Here is a 15,721-nt window from a genome sequence, read left to right as displayed (position 1 = left end):
TTAGAAAATTCTAATTTTTCAATTTAGATTTTTCATTCGGCTTAGGCAATCATTCGGCTTTTTTAAATGTACCGAATATAGGATGATTTCTCTTAAAATATACCTTTGTAACTTAAGATCTACCGAAAAATGAAAATTGGTAGGAAATTAGGTCTTTTCTGTATATAAACAGGCGAATCGGTAGAGCTGGCATCACAGTGTATATTACAGCTAGACTAGTACTGCGATCACTTGCCAGGCCCATGCATAACACTTTCCTTATTTTTTCTATACTTCTTACATTGCTATTATGGTATATAGATTCGCGCTTCATAAGAGGTAACGGAGATAAAGGAACTAATAGAACCAAAACACATAGAAAAGGATACGTGGATTGACTACCTAAAAAAGCTCTATGCAGCGGAAGAACAAACGACACTAGAACCGGAAACACCAGAAATTACCACAAATGAAGAACTTAATATAAATGTACAGAAAGTTCGGAAAATATTTAAAAACCTGAAGAACAGAAAAGCAGCAGGTAAAGACGGGATACCAAACAATTTACTGAAATTATGTGGAGCAGCAATGACGGAACAAATAACAACATTCGTTTATAACATTACTACTAGCCAAAAAAGGAGATAAAAACAGCCACAAATCTACAGAGGTATAAACTGTTAAATACTACGCTAAAACTTACAACTAAAATTTTGCAAGTGCTAATAACTCAGAGGTTAAGTTTAGCAGATGAACAACAGGTTTTCATCGTGGAAGATCGTGTACAGATGCTATAGTCGTTATAAAGCAAATTACTGAGAAATTTCCCTAAATATTATAAAAACCATCGCAAACATCTACCAAAACAACAAAATGGAAGTCAGAATAGATGGCCAACTTACAGAACCTATAGAAATGGGTAGCGGAATAAGACAAGAGGATTCATTGAGCCCCATGCCCTTCAATTTGATCATGGATGTAATCATCAAAAGCGTTAACAAAGAAAGAGGATACAGAATGGAAAACAAAGAAATCGAAATACTCTGTTACGCAGACGACGTAATATTGATAGCCCAAGATGAAGATAGTCTACAAAGACTGGTCCACAGATTTAACATAAGAGCAAAAGAGTTTAATATGACAATCTCATTTCAGAAAACTACAATAACCAGATGTAAAATAGAAATTGATGGTATCAGTATTGAACAAGTAATGGAAATAAAATACCTGGGAATTACACTGTCTAGCTATGGAGACCTGGACAAAGAAGTGAGAGATCAGATACAAAAAGCAAATTGACTGGCAAGATGCCTTTAATAACACTATATGGCGAAACAGACAAATTAACACTGAGATGAAGTCAAGTGTATTTATAAAGCCCGTGTAAGACCAATAATGACATATGCCTTAGAAACAAGACCCGACACAGCCATAGTACAAAGGCTACTGGAAACCCTCAGAGATGAGACTACTGAGAAGAATTACAGGAAATACGCTGAGATCGAAAGAGAAGTGAAGACATTAGAAGAAAATGTAATGTACAGTATATAAATGAAGGGACACAAGATAGACAAGATAGATAATAAGCAGAATTGCTTATAAAGAGGAAGAAGAAGAAGACATCCTTAGATAGACTTACCCGGATATATATTCCTTGCTTTATCAATACTGTATCTGTTCCTACACCCTCCGATGTTAGTGAGTCAGCAGTGTCATGATCATCATCAACCTTTATGCGTCCACTGCTGGCTTGTCTTGGTCTCTACTCGACAATACGTTTCGTCCATCGGTTGTCTGATAATCTGGCTACGTATACGTGGCGATTATCAGTGTACCAGATACAATACAAGATAATTGAATCACCTCTTTCTATAGCGACATTGGCATCAGGAGAAGTGTGAAAGTAATGGTAATTTGATGATGTAAAACATTGTTTTACAATTTTTAATAATATATTAAAATAAGGCAGCTTATGCAAAAATATTTTTTTATAACTGACTCTTGTTGTTTTCAGATTACATTGCCAGGTACGGTCGAATGACTGAGGATCAATCTAGGAATAAGTTCTGGCAGATCCTGTCAGCTGTAGAATACTGCCACAATCGTAATATAGTACACAGAGATTTAAAGGTAAGACCTGAATGTTAATAATTTTCTATATATTTATAATTAAGATTACCAAAGCAATAATGGATCTAACATTTCTTCATTTCTTCGATTTTTTTGTGTTTTGAAAATACGCTCTTAAAATATTCTTGCAATTTGTTTTTCCATTTAATATAACAATCTGACATCTCTAAAAACACAGTGTTTTTTTTGGAAGCTCCAATTTTATCACAGATTTACTACCGACACGGTGTTTCTCAGCTTTTGCCTGTTTTTGTATTTGTTTTTCGCAAGAATAATCGACAGTCATTCGAACTAACCCAAAAAGCTTGGTGTTTGGTAAAAGTAGAATAATTCATCAGATTAGGCCTTAAACGGGCCCGTCACAATGAAATATGAAGAAATTACGAGAACCAATTATGTAAATGGCACAAAAAGGCGTTAGTAGAATTGGAAAGGTGTGACCGAGAAACATTTGCGAATATTTAACCCAGAAGGGTGTTCGAGGAGCAAATTGAATTTGGCTGCCTTTTGCGATGTAAATACCGTGAAATTTTTATTATAGTGGCACATTTTTATAAGGATTATATTGAGTTGAGTAGTGATAAAGGTATACAGTCAATTTAAATATCAAAAACAGTTTGTCTTTTATAAATTTAACAGGAGAAAAAGTAAAAAAGATAAAATCGGAAATTTCGAGTGATATTACCGTCGAACAAAAAAAACATTAATTAATAAAATTATAATTTAGATTAGGATTAAAGTACAAAATTTTTTAAAAATGTCTATTTAGTTCTTCTAAAAACTCTTCTTTTGAATCCAACAATTACTTTTGAACTCTTTTTACTTTTTATAAGTCATACATCCGCTCAATAATGGATTATGGATGTACTATTTATGCCTCAACCAGTAAATCAAACTTATTAATCTTAGATAGAATTCAATATAAGGCAATTAAAATAAGTCTAGGAATTATAATGTCGTCACCTTATCGTGCAGTTCTCACTGAAGCACAAGAACCGCCTTTGTGCCTTCGAAGAAAGTATTCAGCTAATAAACAGCTATTTAAGTATAGGACTCATGAAAAAAATCACTTACCACAGAAAAAAAATATATGTATTCTGAGAACCCCACTAAAGCCCCACTTACCTCTAGTTCCTTATCTCTTTTGGTATTCCTTTTCTTGTTCGTCTATATTCTGCTATGTTGTTCTGTTCGATTTGTCTCGGTTATTTAATATAGTCGGTTCGCTATATTTACGCGGGTTTCGGATTAACAAAATTATGCTAATGACTTATTGATAACCAGTTGCAGTAAACGACTTCCCAGAAAATTAGGTAAAAACTGCATAAATGGTCATATTTTAAAATACATTAAAATAACATTAGGGTAGGTATAAATTTGTTACAATATTGCAGTTGAATTGATTCTTTGCCAGTGTTGACATTGTATGTTTGGTGGAAATATTTAAAAATGCCTAGACGTGTGTTAGATATAGATAGTCTAATTTGTAGTGTACATAAGTATTTTACGGATGAAAAAGAAAATGGCGTTCCTTTAAAATCGGTAATGTCTGTTCAACAACGCGTATGTGATACTCTAGGAATTAGTGAAACCAAACTAAGAGGAGTATTACAAAATCGCAATAATGAACTTCCGAAAGAAGATCACCGAAAAACTCGCTTATCATTGAAAACGAAAGATATTCCAGATGGAAAAAAATTTGAAATTCGTGATACCATTTATCGAATGCGAGCCGACAAGGAACATGTGACCTTAAATACAATTCTCTCGGAATTAAAAGATAGAAAATTTGACGAAATTGGCAGAACAAGTCTATGGCAAGTGATACATAATTTGGGTTTCAAATTTCAAAAGGAGGATAACAGAAAAGCCCTTTGTGAAAGAAGTTCTGTTGTGCATAAAAGAATTAACTTTCTAAGAAAATATTCTAAATTAAAAGAAGAAAGGGCAAATTTTATATATTTAGACGAAACATGGATATTTTCTAGGGGTGTAACCAAGAGAATATGGCAAGATGATAACGTAAAGTCTATCAAACATACTGATGGAGAAGGGAAGCGACACATAATTTTACATGCAGGAGGGAAATCGGGTTTTATAGAAGGTGCTGATTTAATATTTTCATCTAAATCAAAATCAAGTGACTATCACGATAATATGAACACAGAAATGTTTGTAGAAGGGTTACATGAAAAACTTCTCCCAGGTTTAAGTGAGCCCAGCGTAATTATTTTAGACAATGCACCTTACCATTCTGAAGTATTAAACAAAAGTCCAACGAATTCTTGGACTGTTAATAAAATTAAAGAATGGTTGACAAAGGAACATATACCATTTACACAACATATTTTAAAATCAGAATTATTACGCTTGGCAAATATCCAAAACCAAAAACCTTTGTTGTGGATCAGATTATTGAAAGTTACGGTCATCAAGTTTTACGTCTGCCACCGTATCATTGCCAGTTTAATCCCATCGAATATATATGGGGAATAGCCAAACAATATTATGACAACCATATTGGGCCTAACGGTTATAACGACGACGCAGTTCGGGAAACTTGGCGAAAGGCACTTTCAATTGTAACTCCAGAAGTGTGGTGCAACTGTATATTCAAGTGCGAAAAACAAATAGAAGAATGGTGGACTCGTGAAAATAAAATAAACGAAATAAGTCCAATCATAATAACAATTAATGGTGATGACAGTGATAATGATGACGATTATGATATTTTTGATGATAATGACTGATTTTCATTTTTGTTGGCAAGTTAAATTTTTTTATCTTTCATTAGAAATTCTCTCCATGGAACAAATATACATAGACCATATTTTCTGTGTGAAGTGTAATATAAAATTATTATTAGGTTTATATTAGCCACATTAGACTCCATTAATGAAGTAATTCTCCTTATTATACTGTCAATTATATAAAAGATTTTCCATTATTATTTAATTAAAAAAAGTTATGGATTATTTTTCATTTCATTTGACCAGTTGATATTTCCCCAAAGAGCAGGTAATTAAAACTGTGTACTTACAATAAAATTTTTAATCCGAAACTCGCGTAAATATAGCGAACCGACTTTACGTTCTTTTGTGTGTTGATTCATCAGATCTTTTTATTTTGATTACCACAAGATCTGTCTACAACGTCTTTCAGAGCACTTATTACTTGGTTATTTATTATAGCTCCATATCTATGTTCCTCTCATAAAGACTGAAAATTACTATCTAGTAGTCGGCAAAGAAAAGAATAATTGTGATATGTACCTCCGTATTTTTTAACCCATTTTACTATATTGTAACAATAGCATCATCCGCGCTTGCTACCAGCTGGCATATCTCTGTATGTCGCACTCCCACCGACAATCTATCACCTGCATCGATGCGCGCTGGAGATAGAACACCGGCGAAAATATAAAACGCTGTGTATAACAATAGAGAACGAAGATGGGTCCGGTAAGAGCTCCTATCCTGGGTCTCTGAGTATTTATCTGAGGCCACCGTCACAACATATAAAATACTCTTATATATTATCTATTATATTGCATTTCACCACTTAACGATTTAATTCAGACACAATGTGAAGTGACCATATGTAGCCAAAAAGGAAAATAAATCTGATAAACGTAGTACGAAATAAATCTCTGGTGGGCAATACCAGTTATATAGGTTAGAGTAAATTATAGAGTGGTAAAATCCATTAATAGCAGAAAGCAATAGGAAAAAATAATTTGTCTAATAATATGGACAAAAAATAAGAAGTTATTGTTAATTACAGTATGTTTTAAGTATGTTAATATTGTTAATTTAACAATTTTAAATTCAATTCAGGCTAGGTTACTTAGATTCGCAAATGGTAATAACATTATCAGGTGTTCGTTCGTACATCAACCCTTTTTAAGCAATCTCCTTTCGAAAAACGACACAAAAGTAGTTTCCCGTCTTCCACCTTTTATGTGTTCTGAGAAATTTTCAAGAGGAGCACTTTGGCTCTAGTAGCGAAGACATCAGCCACTTTCATATCGAACTTTTCATGTCGACAATAACATGGGTGGAGTTCGGGTTTCAAAGGAGGCGAAGCCACGGAAAATTTCTTATCTGGATATAAGTACGGGCAAAGAATGATTTTATAAAATAATTTTTTTTATAATAATGTATATGAAATAAAAGATTTAGAATTAAACCACCGTAGGGAAGTAATGGGTGATTCATTTAGAGGTATTTTTTTTTCAAAAAGGAAAAACAATGAAAAGGGTGGATTTTATTTGAAAATCTTTATTATCATACAAATGAACCATTCTTTTCAATTAATTCTTAGATAATTTCTTCCAAATGTTGGCCGTGATTAGGTTAAGATGGTCTCTTCTGAAGTTCCAATTCTCGATGACGCGTTCGAAAATTTCGATTGATAATAGGGATGTTCACTAATTTTTAAATATTGTTAAATTCAATAGGTTATAACATATATAAAAACATAGCAAACATAAAATTGTTTAAAAATATATATTTCTTAAGATAAATCAATTCTTAATTTCAATTCTGATGGAGGCTAGAAAAACGGCCCCTCGCAGCGAGGCTACGGTGTGTGACGTCAGCAGTCGTATCGACAACTTGTTTTGTATACGTATTTACGAAGTGTGACCAGTTCTTTAAGTATTTAATCACCGATAATGAAGCCAAATAAGTGGTGTTTTGTTCCTGGGTGTCTAAATACATCTAATATCAATTCTGAGAAGATTTTTATTACAGTTCCAAACAATTTAACACCATACTTACTTAAAAGTGTCAAACCATAGGTTTTTATATCTGTACCTTGGAGGGATACAACACATGTCCATTTTTTCAATTTAGACACTTTTACAGACTAATAATTAACTTTTATAACTTTATTTAAAGGAATAGAGCACTAGGTCCTAAACCATTTGCTGATAAAGAAAGTGACCTTTAAAAGAACAACAAGGCCATTTTTACTTAGAGGGATAAAACACCATGTGGACTTAATGTTTTGTCCCTCTAACCATGTGAATTACCGCCGCGCATATCTCTATGATGAGAGGTAGACTGTTAGTGATCTAATAATACTTTTGCTATTTATGGTGTGTTTACAGTGGTTTGTTACTAATAATAAGAACAATGAACCATAATTCTCGTAGGAGAAAGATTCTTGAAGTACCTACTAAAAAGTTCTGCGAATTCTTCTACTGCATTTACAGGTAAGCTACCTTTTTGCTCATTATTTTTAAAAGGCATAAACTCAAAAGGGTAATGTAGTCATTGAGTACCAACCTTAGACTAGCAATATTATTAAGTCTTTTACAACAAATATTATACGCCTAGTTTAATTTCAGAATCAAATAATACACCAAGCAATGATGTTTTAAATGAAGAGCATATTATTAGAGATGCCTTGAGTTTTGATAACAAAGATCAGTCTGATATAGACAAAAGTTCTGATAAACTATTCGTAGTGGAAATGAAATAAGATCTGCATTACTAAAATGGGCAGATACCGTCATTCCTGACAGTAACATAAAAGAAATCATACTATGGTCTTACAAATGTTACGGCCAGAATAAAAATGTTAGCATTAATACTTGTTTAAAAAGTAAAAATTATCATCCAGAAGTTTCTACTAAACAGTAATACCCACATGGAGGCGAACACTGTCCATGCGCTGATAGAGCGAAAGAGAAAAACTTAACATTTCTATTTACATGCCCTGGAACTGGCAGCAGTTAGTCAGACAAACCTCAATGAAATATACCGTACATAATATGGAACTAGAAGATTTTAAAAATTTAAGGTCTTTGTATGATGTCAAAACATCTTAAAATCCGCCTTTGATTAATGGGAAAGAGACATTAACAAACAACAAGTTCTTCTGTTAAACTGTGTTTAACTGCAAGTTAAATAAAACAGCATTGGAACTCTGTTTTTAAAAAGTAATTTTCATGACGAAAACCAGGAGATTGACCTTGTTAGGTTTCGAAGGCGACACCTTACATTGCCAAAAGATTTGCAACTGGTATCACAAAGTCCAATACTTATATCACAACAAAAGTATAACGATCTATTGGCATTACTGTCAAATGTTCCTACATTTTACCATGATTTTTATCAAAACTTAAAGCATACCTACTAGTAATACTAATAGTGACTATCCAGAAGGAGACTTACTTGAGGATGACTGAGTGGTTTGTACCTAAAATGCCATTTTGGTTAAATACATAGATGTATTATTTGTATTAGTAAAGGTAAATTGTATGGTTAAATAAATTTTATCAGTAAAAGTCAAATAGGATTGTAGTTTTTATTGAATACCCCATACTAATTCTTACAGTACAATAACTTTATTAGATGGATACAACACCATGTCCGTTAAAAGGGTTAAAAAACACAGGATCAAATTTGTTTTTAATTATAACAAATGTATTATGTAAATAACAATAAACAGAATGTTCTATTAAAGTATTGTTTCGATATCTCAATAAATAGCTGCAGCAATAATACTTTTTGGTGAAAAAAAGTTTAAAACTGCTCTCCTGTAAAGTTTTAAAAATGAACATAGTGTTGATTCCTTCCGAGGTACAGATATTTGCATTTATTTTTTTTTCTAACTTGCATAATAACTGCCTTTTCTAGTTTTACCCTCTCTTTGTAGCAAAGACCACTTATTTGGCTTCATTATACGACTGCTGACGTCACACACCGTAGCCCCGCTGCGAGGAGCCGTTTTTCTAGCCTCCATCAAAATTAAAATTAAGAATTGATTTATCTTAAAAAATATATATTTTTAAACAATTTCATGTTTACTATATTTTTATATATTTTTTAATCTATTGAATTTAATTGAATTTAACTATATTTAAAAATTAGTGAACATTCCTATTAACCAATGACTCGATAAATATTGGCCTCCAATTCCTCCTATTCATGTAGACTTTGGACTTTACATAGTTCCAAAGGAAAAAGTCTAGAGGTGTGATGTCACAGGATCTAGGCGGCCAATTCAAGACCGAAGCGTGAAATAAATTGTTTACTGAATCGTTCTTGCAGTAAAACCATGCTTTCACAGGCGATATGACAAAATCTTGTTGAAACCAAATGTAGTCAAGACAACGAGCTTCAATTTCAGGAACCAAATAGTCTGTTATCAGTTTCCATTCATAGTAACATTCTGGCCGGCCTTTGTTTTAAAGAAATTTGAACCGACGATTCCACCGGCCTATAAACCATACGAAACAGTTGTTTTTTCTGGATGTAATGACAACTCTTAAACCTCTTGCTCATCGCTCTAAATATGGGCATTTTGTTTATTCACGTATCCGTTAAGCCAAAAATTGGCCTCATCGGAAAGCAAAATTTTTTCGAAAACAGTGGATCTTATGGAAGGCCATCGACTGAAACGGTGACCACTCGGAAGGTCGATCGGCTTCAGATCTTCCACTTATTGAATTGTTTATGCTCTTAAAATAAGATCCTTACCTCAAATACGCCAAGTTGCTGCACCTTTCTGAATGTGGTCTATTTGGCCGGATGTTATTCAATACTGAAAACTGGGATTTAAACTTACTGATGGTATAGCGAAATGTGCGTTTAGTAGGCCGATTATGTGGACTGTGGACCATAAGTTGTTCTATCCGCACGAAACACAGTTCTCGTAGAACGCCCATTTTCGTAATACTGCCGAATAATTTCTAGGCGCTATGCTGGGCCTTTTCATGATGAAATGTCAAATAATACTGAACAAAAAGGCAACGTCAGGTAACACGATTCATGCACGATTTCCCTTTAAATCCCCACCAAAGAAAGTATCACTAAGTTATATAAAGGTATCTTGTAGCATAAATCACTTCTAAGTATCACTAGAAATCATAATTTCACTAGGCGTGAGTTCTTAAAGCGGGCTTAATTTTTTGTTAAACAGTTTATTAAAAAATTCAAGAAATTTTATATTTTTCCTTGCTTTTGCAATATATCTCGGCAACTGTTGGTTTTATTTGAAACATTTTTTTTCTATGGCGTAAAGATTCTTGGTAAATCGATTTTTTTGGGTTTTAACCCCCCGTTTAGGGCAGTTTTAAAGGGATAAAAGTGGTAAACTTTTTCGCATCTTTTTAAGTGTCCCAAAGTTAATAACGTATGGTCCTAAAGTTTTGGGAAAAATTTCACCTGGTCTGTTTGAGAAGCAAAATGCATTTAACATAGAAGGCCATGGAATTGAAATGTCATCAGTTATTGACATTTAATAAACAAAGCAGAATATTTTGGTTTGTGCTCTGCAAAATGTCTTATAAAATTGATATTCGTTGAGGTGTTTATAATATGGTTGGGCGAATGTCGAAACGAGATATTGTTAATATTTATCGAGATCAAAACATAAGCAAATCGACAATTTATCGCACAATCAGAGAATGTGAAGAAGGGATACCATGTGTTAAGTTGCGTTAAAGTGGCCGACCGCGGATTTTGAACCATATAAGAGAGGCAAGACTGATTGAAGCAGCTAAGAACAAAATTGGGGTCTCACAGCGAAAACTGGCCAGAAGATTTCATGTTGGAAAGACTACAGTATACAGGATCCTATCGAGTAACAATATTATCTACCGGAAAAGAAGGAAAGCTCCAAAATACACAGAGGATCAATTAGAGAGAATTCCGAGATGTTGCCGCGTTAAGGCGAGTGCATTTCGTCAACAAGTTGATCGTGATGGACGATGAAAAATATTTTACTTTGTCCAACTCTGAGATGAAGGGTAACGATGGGTTTTACACGAACGATTACGAAAATGTACCTGAAGAAATAAAATTCAAAAGTAAAAAAAATTTTGAGGACAAAATTTTTGTATGGTGTGCAATTTCTGAGGCTGGCTTTATCTCACAGCCCTACATTGGTGTTGTTCGAGGCGAAGCCTTAAAGTCAAATATTTATATTCAAAGATGTCTCTCTAAATTGCTTCAGTTTGTGAACACACATCATGCAAATGATCAAATAGTCTTTTGGCCAGATCTTGCTTCATGTCATTACGCGAGGATCACAAGGGACTGGTACGAAACTAACAACATTACCTTTGTACCGAAAGCAGACAATCCCCCCAACTTACCTCAGTCTCGTCCAATTGAAGAGTTCTGGGCAATATTAAGTCGGAAAGTCTATAATAACGGATGGGAAGTATAAAATCAGGAACAGTTAAGACGCCGCATTATACAAAAATTAGAGAAATTGACGCCGAGGTCGTCCAAAGGATGATGCAACGTGTCAGGGGAATTATTAGGCAAATCGAAAATAATGGTCCCTTATCTGTCATTTGAATTTTGATTTATAATAAGGATAGTTAAGTTAAATTGTTGAATAATTTAATAAAAATATAAGATTATTGTGGTCAGAGTTATATGCTTTTGAAATTTTTCCCAAAACTTCAGGACCATACGTTATTCTCGGCAAAATTCGGCTTGTTTGTATGGTTTTTAGAGGTCAACTCTTTGACGACTGGACTATAGAGTTGATACAAATTTTATATAAAAAATTTCACGTGCTCAATTGAACTGACATTTAAAATCGCCGGTCGCTTCAAGCGTTATTCCAGAGAAAACAGTTCATTCTTTAAAAAAATTGCGAATGGACATTTTTGTTCCAAATTATTTCAGCTACATTTCTAATATTTTTTTTACCGCGTATAGATGCGCCGGTTTTTGCCGGTTTTCTTCTTATTGCAAATATCTTTTATAGAAATTGGATTTAATTTTATTTTTTTAATATGCCCCATTGTACGTCACTACCACCATTTGTAAATTGTAGTTATAACTGTGAAGTTTAATTAAATATTCGTATATTGCGTGCATGGATACAATAGAAGCATCACAAGATAACCAGAGCAATTGCATTTTTTAATTAATTGCAATTTTTAAAGCTGTAACGCTATGACGTAGAAAATAATTCCAAAAGTAAACATGATTGTGTCAATTATGCAAATAAATAAATTTATTCTAAAATAAAATAAATAGAAAACTGGAAAAATAAGTAAAAATAAAAATTTAACACTAATTATTTTTAGCATTTTAATTTTCCATTTAATGGTTATGCATCTAATTAATATCCTCGGTCTTAAATGGCAAAAAGTGTCGAAGAATATTTATAATGACTATTTAACTAGACTATTTTTAACTGATAAAACGTCATAGCAACGCAACGTTTCCTACTGACAAAACTCCTTCTTGCCCGTGATTTCTCAGCGACAAAATTATGACAAATTCGTCACGAAGTTGTCTGGTAATTCTATTGTTTTCAGTTTGACAAACGTCATTAGGCTTAATCAATTTTGGACAGATATAATGAATCCAGACGAAAAATCAAGATTTGAGTGCCAGTCAGGTGAATAAATCAAAAAATTGGTTTCTGAAAATGTCCCATTGAACACAGAGAGTTCCAGCAGCTCTATTTGGGCCCAATTTTCGAAGTTCTTCTTTCTTCTTCTTCTTTTGGCATCATAACCCTGGATGGGTCTTTGCCTGTCTGGCTATGTCCTTCCATTCAGATCTCTCTTGTGCCCTTCTTCTCCATTGTCTTATGTTCATTGTTTTCAGGTCGTCTTCCACGTCATCCAACCATCTCGTTCTGGGCCTTCCTTTTTTTCGCCTTTCTATGGGCTTCCATTGTAACATTTTCTTTGTTGTTTTTGCATCGTTTTGTCTCTGCACATGTCCCAGCCATGACAGTCTTTGACTTTTCACAAATCTTACAATGTCATAACCTTCATTTAACTCATTAACCTCGTCGTTTCTCCTGATTCTCCATGTGCCATCTTCCTCTTGTACCGGGCCATATACTTTCCTCAGTATTTTTCTCTCGAATGTCCTGAGTTGGGCTTCATCTTTTTTCGTCATTACCCAAGTTTCACATCCATAGGTTACTACGGGTCTAATCAGTGTTCTGTAGATAGTCATTTTGGTTCTTTTGTCTAATAATTTCGATGTCATCAATCTTTTATTAGCATAGTATGTACGATTCCCGCTGGAAATACGTGCATTAATTTCGGTACTTACGGAGTTATTCTGATTGATTTCTGTGCCGAGATATGTAAAGGCATCCTCTCGTTCGATAGTATAGTTGTCTATTGTGATATTATTTTCATTGTCAGTTATTCTTTTGACTGTCATATACTTCGTTTTTGCTTCGTTTATTTTGAGACCTCTTTTTCTTGCTTCAGGATCAATTTGTTTGAACACTTCCATTAGTCGTGGCTTATTCCTACTAATGATGGCTACATCGTCTGCATATGCAGTAATTTGTACTGATTTGGTGTTTATATGGCCGGTTATATTGGTTTTTCTGATGACTGCCTCAAGAACTAGGTTGAATAGCATGGTTAATAGGGCATCTCCCTGTCTTACTCCCATGTTGATGTTAAACAAGGGAGTCAGTTCTCCATCTACTCTGACTGCGGCTTTTGAACCCTGCAATGTAATTTTTATGAGGCTGATGTATTTCTTAGGTATACCTAGATTACAAAGGTCTTCCAGCATTTTGTCTCTTTTCACACTATCAAAAGCTTGTTTAAAGTCTATATACATATTATATAGGTCTATGTCGTATTCATAAGCTTTTTCTTGTATCGTTCTTAGTATGAATATGTTATCTGTAGTGGCTCTATTTGGTCTGAATCCATTTTGATAATCACCAATTATATTTTCGGAGTATTCTAATAATCTATTGTAGATTATACCAGAAAGAATTTTGTATATTACATTTAGCAATGTAATTGGCCTATAATTCTGGCATTCCCTCTTATCTCCTTTTTTATATATTGGCTGTATGAGGCCAACTGTCCATTCCTCTGGCATTTGCTCCTTCGTCCATATTAATGTTATTAGGTAATGGATTCTTTCCCAGAGTTCGGATCCTCCAAGCTTTAATAATTCTGCCGAAATTCCGTCCGTTCCTGGTGCTTTATTATTTTTTAGTTTATTTATTATCTGAACTACTTCTTCATAACTTGGATTTTCGATGTGCAGCTCCGCCGTATAATATATTGTCTCGTTCTGATCATTTTCGTTGTCTGCATTTAGATTTTCTTCGAAATATTGTTTCCATCTCATTATAATTTTTTGCTTCTCTGTTAGTAGTTCTCCGTCCTTGTCTTTGCATATATGTTAGTTTTGGTCTAAATGACTGTGTGCTTTCTTTTATGCATTTATAGAATTTTCTGCTTTCGCGTCTGTTGTTATGCTTTACGATTTCTTGTACTTGTTTTTTCATAGCCTCTCTTTTCTTTCTTCTGCATATTCTAGTCGCTTGTATTCTTTTTTCGTTATAAATCTCACTGCTATTTCTTGTATTTCTTTGAAGTTGGTTAAGGCTAGCTTGCCTTTTTTCCTCTACTGCAGTTCTGCATTCATCATCATACCAATCCGCATTTCTTTGCCTTTTGGCTTTTCCGACAGTTTCCTCTGCTGACTCCGTTATAATTGTTTTTAATTGTCTCCATTCCTCCTCTGCAGTATCTTCCTCTATAGTTCGGTTGAGTTTTATTTGGAGAGCATTTCTGTAATCTTGTCTTTTTGTTGCGCTTTTGAATCCTTCGACATTCCATTTTTCGATTTGAATATTTTTCCCTTTTGCTACTGTCGCTATTTTCTGCCGTAATTTTGCCCCTACAAGATAGTGATCTGAGTCAGAGTTCGCCCCGCGATACGTTCTGACATTAGTTATGTCTGTTGCCCATCTTTTTGAGATGAGTATATGGTCAATTTGATTGGCTTCGTTAGTTCCTGGTATTTTCCATGTTCCTTTATGGATATCTTTTCTCTGAAAGTTAGTACTGACAACTACGTAATTATTTGCTGCTGCGAACTGTGCCACCCTGAGTCCATTTTGACTGGTTTCAGTGTGCAAACTGTGTTTCCCAAATATATTTGCAAACGTTTCTTCTTTCCCCAGTTTAGCATTAAAATCGCCTAACGTTGTAACAGCATCGTGTCTTTGGATTTTATCACATACATCCTGTAGTTCTCCGTAGAATCTTTCAACGTCTTCTTCATCAGCCTCTTCCGTCGGTGCATATACATTAACCATTGTCACGTTATGAAATTTACCTTTAAATCTTATGGTGCAAATTCTATCTGATATTGGTGTAAATGCGATAATGGCTTTCCGCAGTTTTTTGGTTACCATAAACCCTACTCCTCTTTAACCTTGTCTCATTTCATTTCCGGAGTAGTATAGTGATAGATTTCGAAGTTCTTACGGGTGAGAAATTTCAAGCTTCAAAGATGTACTACCATAACGGAACTAACAAAAATTCTCGATGATTATGTCTTTAACATGAAAAAAGGCAATAGCGAAGACTAAATAGAGTAGTCTGTAAAGTCAATATGGAATACTACAGCAAAAATGGTACAAGAAAAATATTTAACGGAGTACTGCATAAAAATCGACCCTTCCACAGATATATCTTTTAAATGTGCAAGATTTACTAGAGATACCAAGCGGAGGCAGCTTCAAAGTGCCCAAGAAAAAACTTAGTACAAAAGCATTATCCAACGAAGAACTATTAAAAATCACCCAAAGCTACGACGAGGAAACCCCCAATGGAGCACAAAAAAAGTTT

General features: G+C 34.0%; 1 protein-coding gene across 1 annotated transcript in view; it reads left to right on the top strand.

Moving 5' to 3' along the window:
• LOC140440143 (uncharacterized) overlaps positions 1 to 15,721 on the top strand; it is a 156,116-nt gene that overhangs the window by 97,243 nt on the left and 43,152 nt on the right. Inside the window, exon 4 of the mRNA XM_072530448.1 lies at positions 1,994 to 2,109. Within this exon, the coding sequence (XP_072386549.1) occupies positions 1,994 to 2,109 (116 nt within the window). The remainder of the gene's footprint in view (positions 1 to 1,993; positions 2,110 to 15,721) is intronic.

The sequence above is a fragment of the Diabrotica undecimpunctata genome, chromosome 4 (genome assembly GCF_040954645.1).
Source record: "Diabrotica undecimpunctata isolate CICGRU chromosome 4, icDiaUnde3, whole genome shotgun sequence".
NCBI classification, from domain to species: domain Eukaryota; kingdom Metazoa; phylum Arthropoda; class Insecta; order Coleoptera; family Chrysomelidae; genus Diabrotica; species Diabrotica undecimpunctata.
The sequence above is the reverse complement of the archived record's forward strand: the minus strand, read 5'-3'. Positions and strand labels throughout refer to the sequence as shown.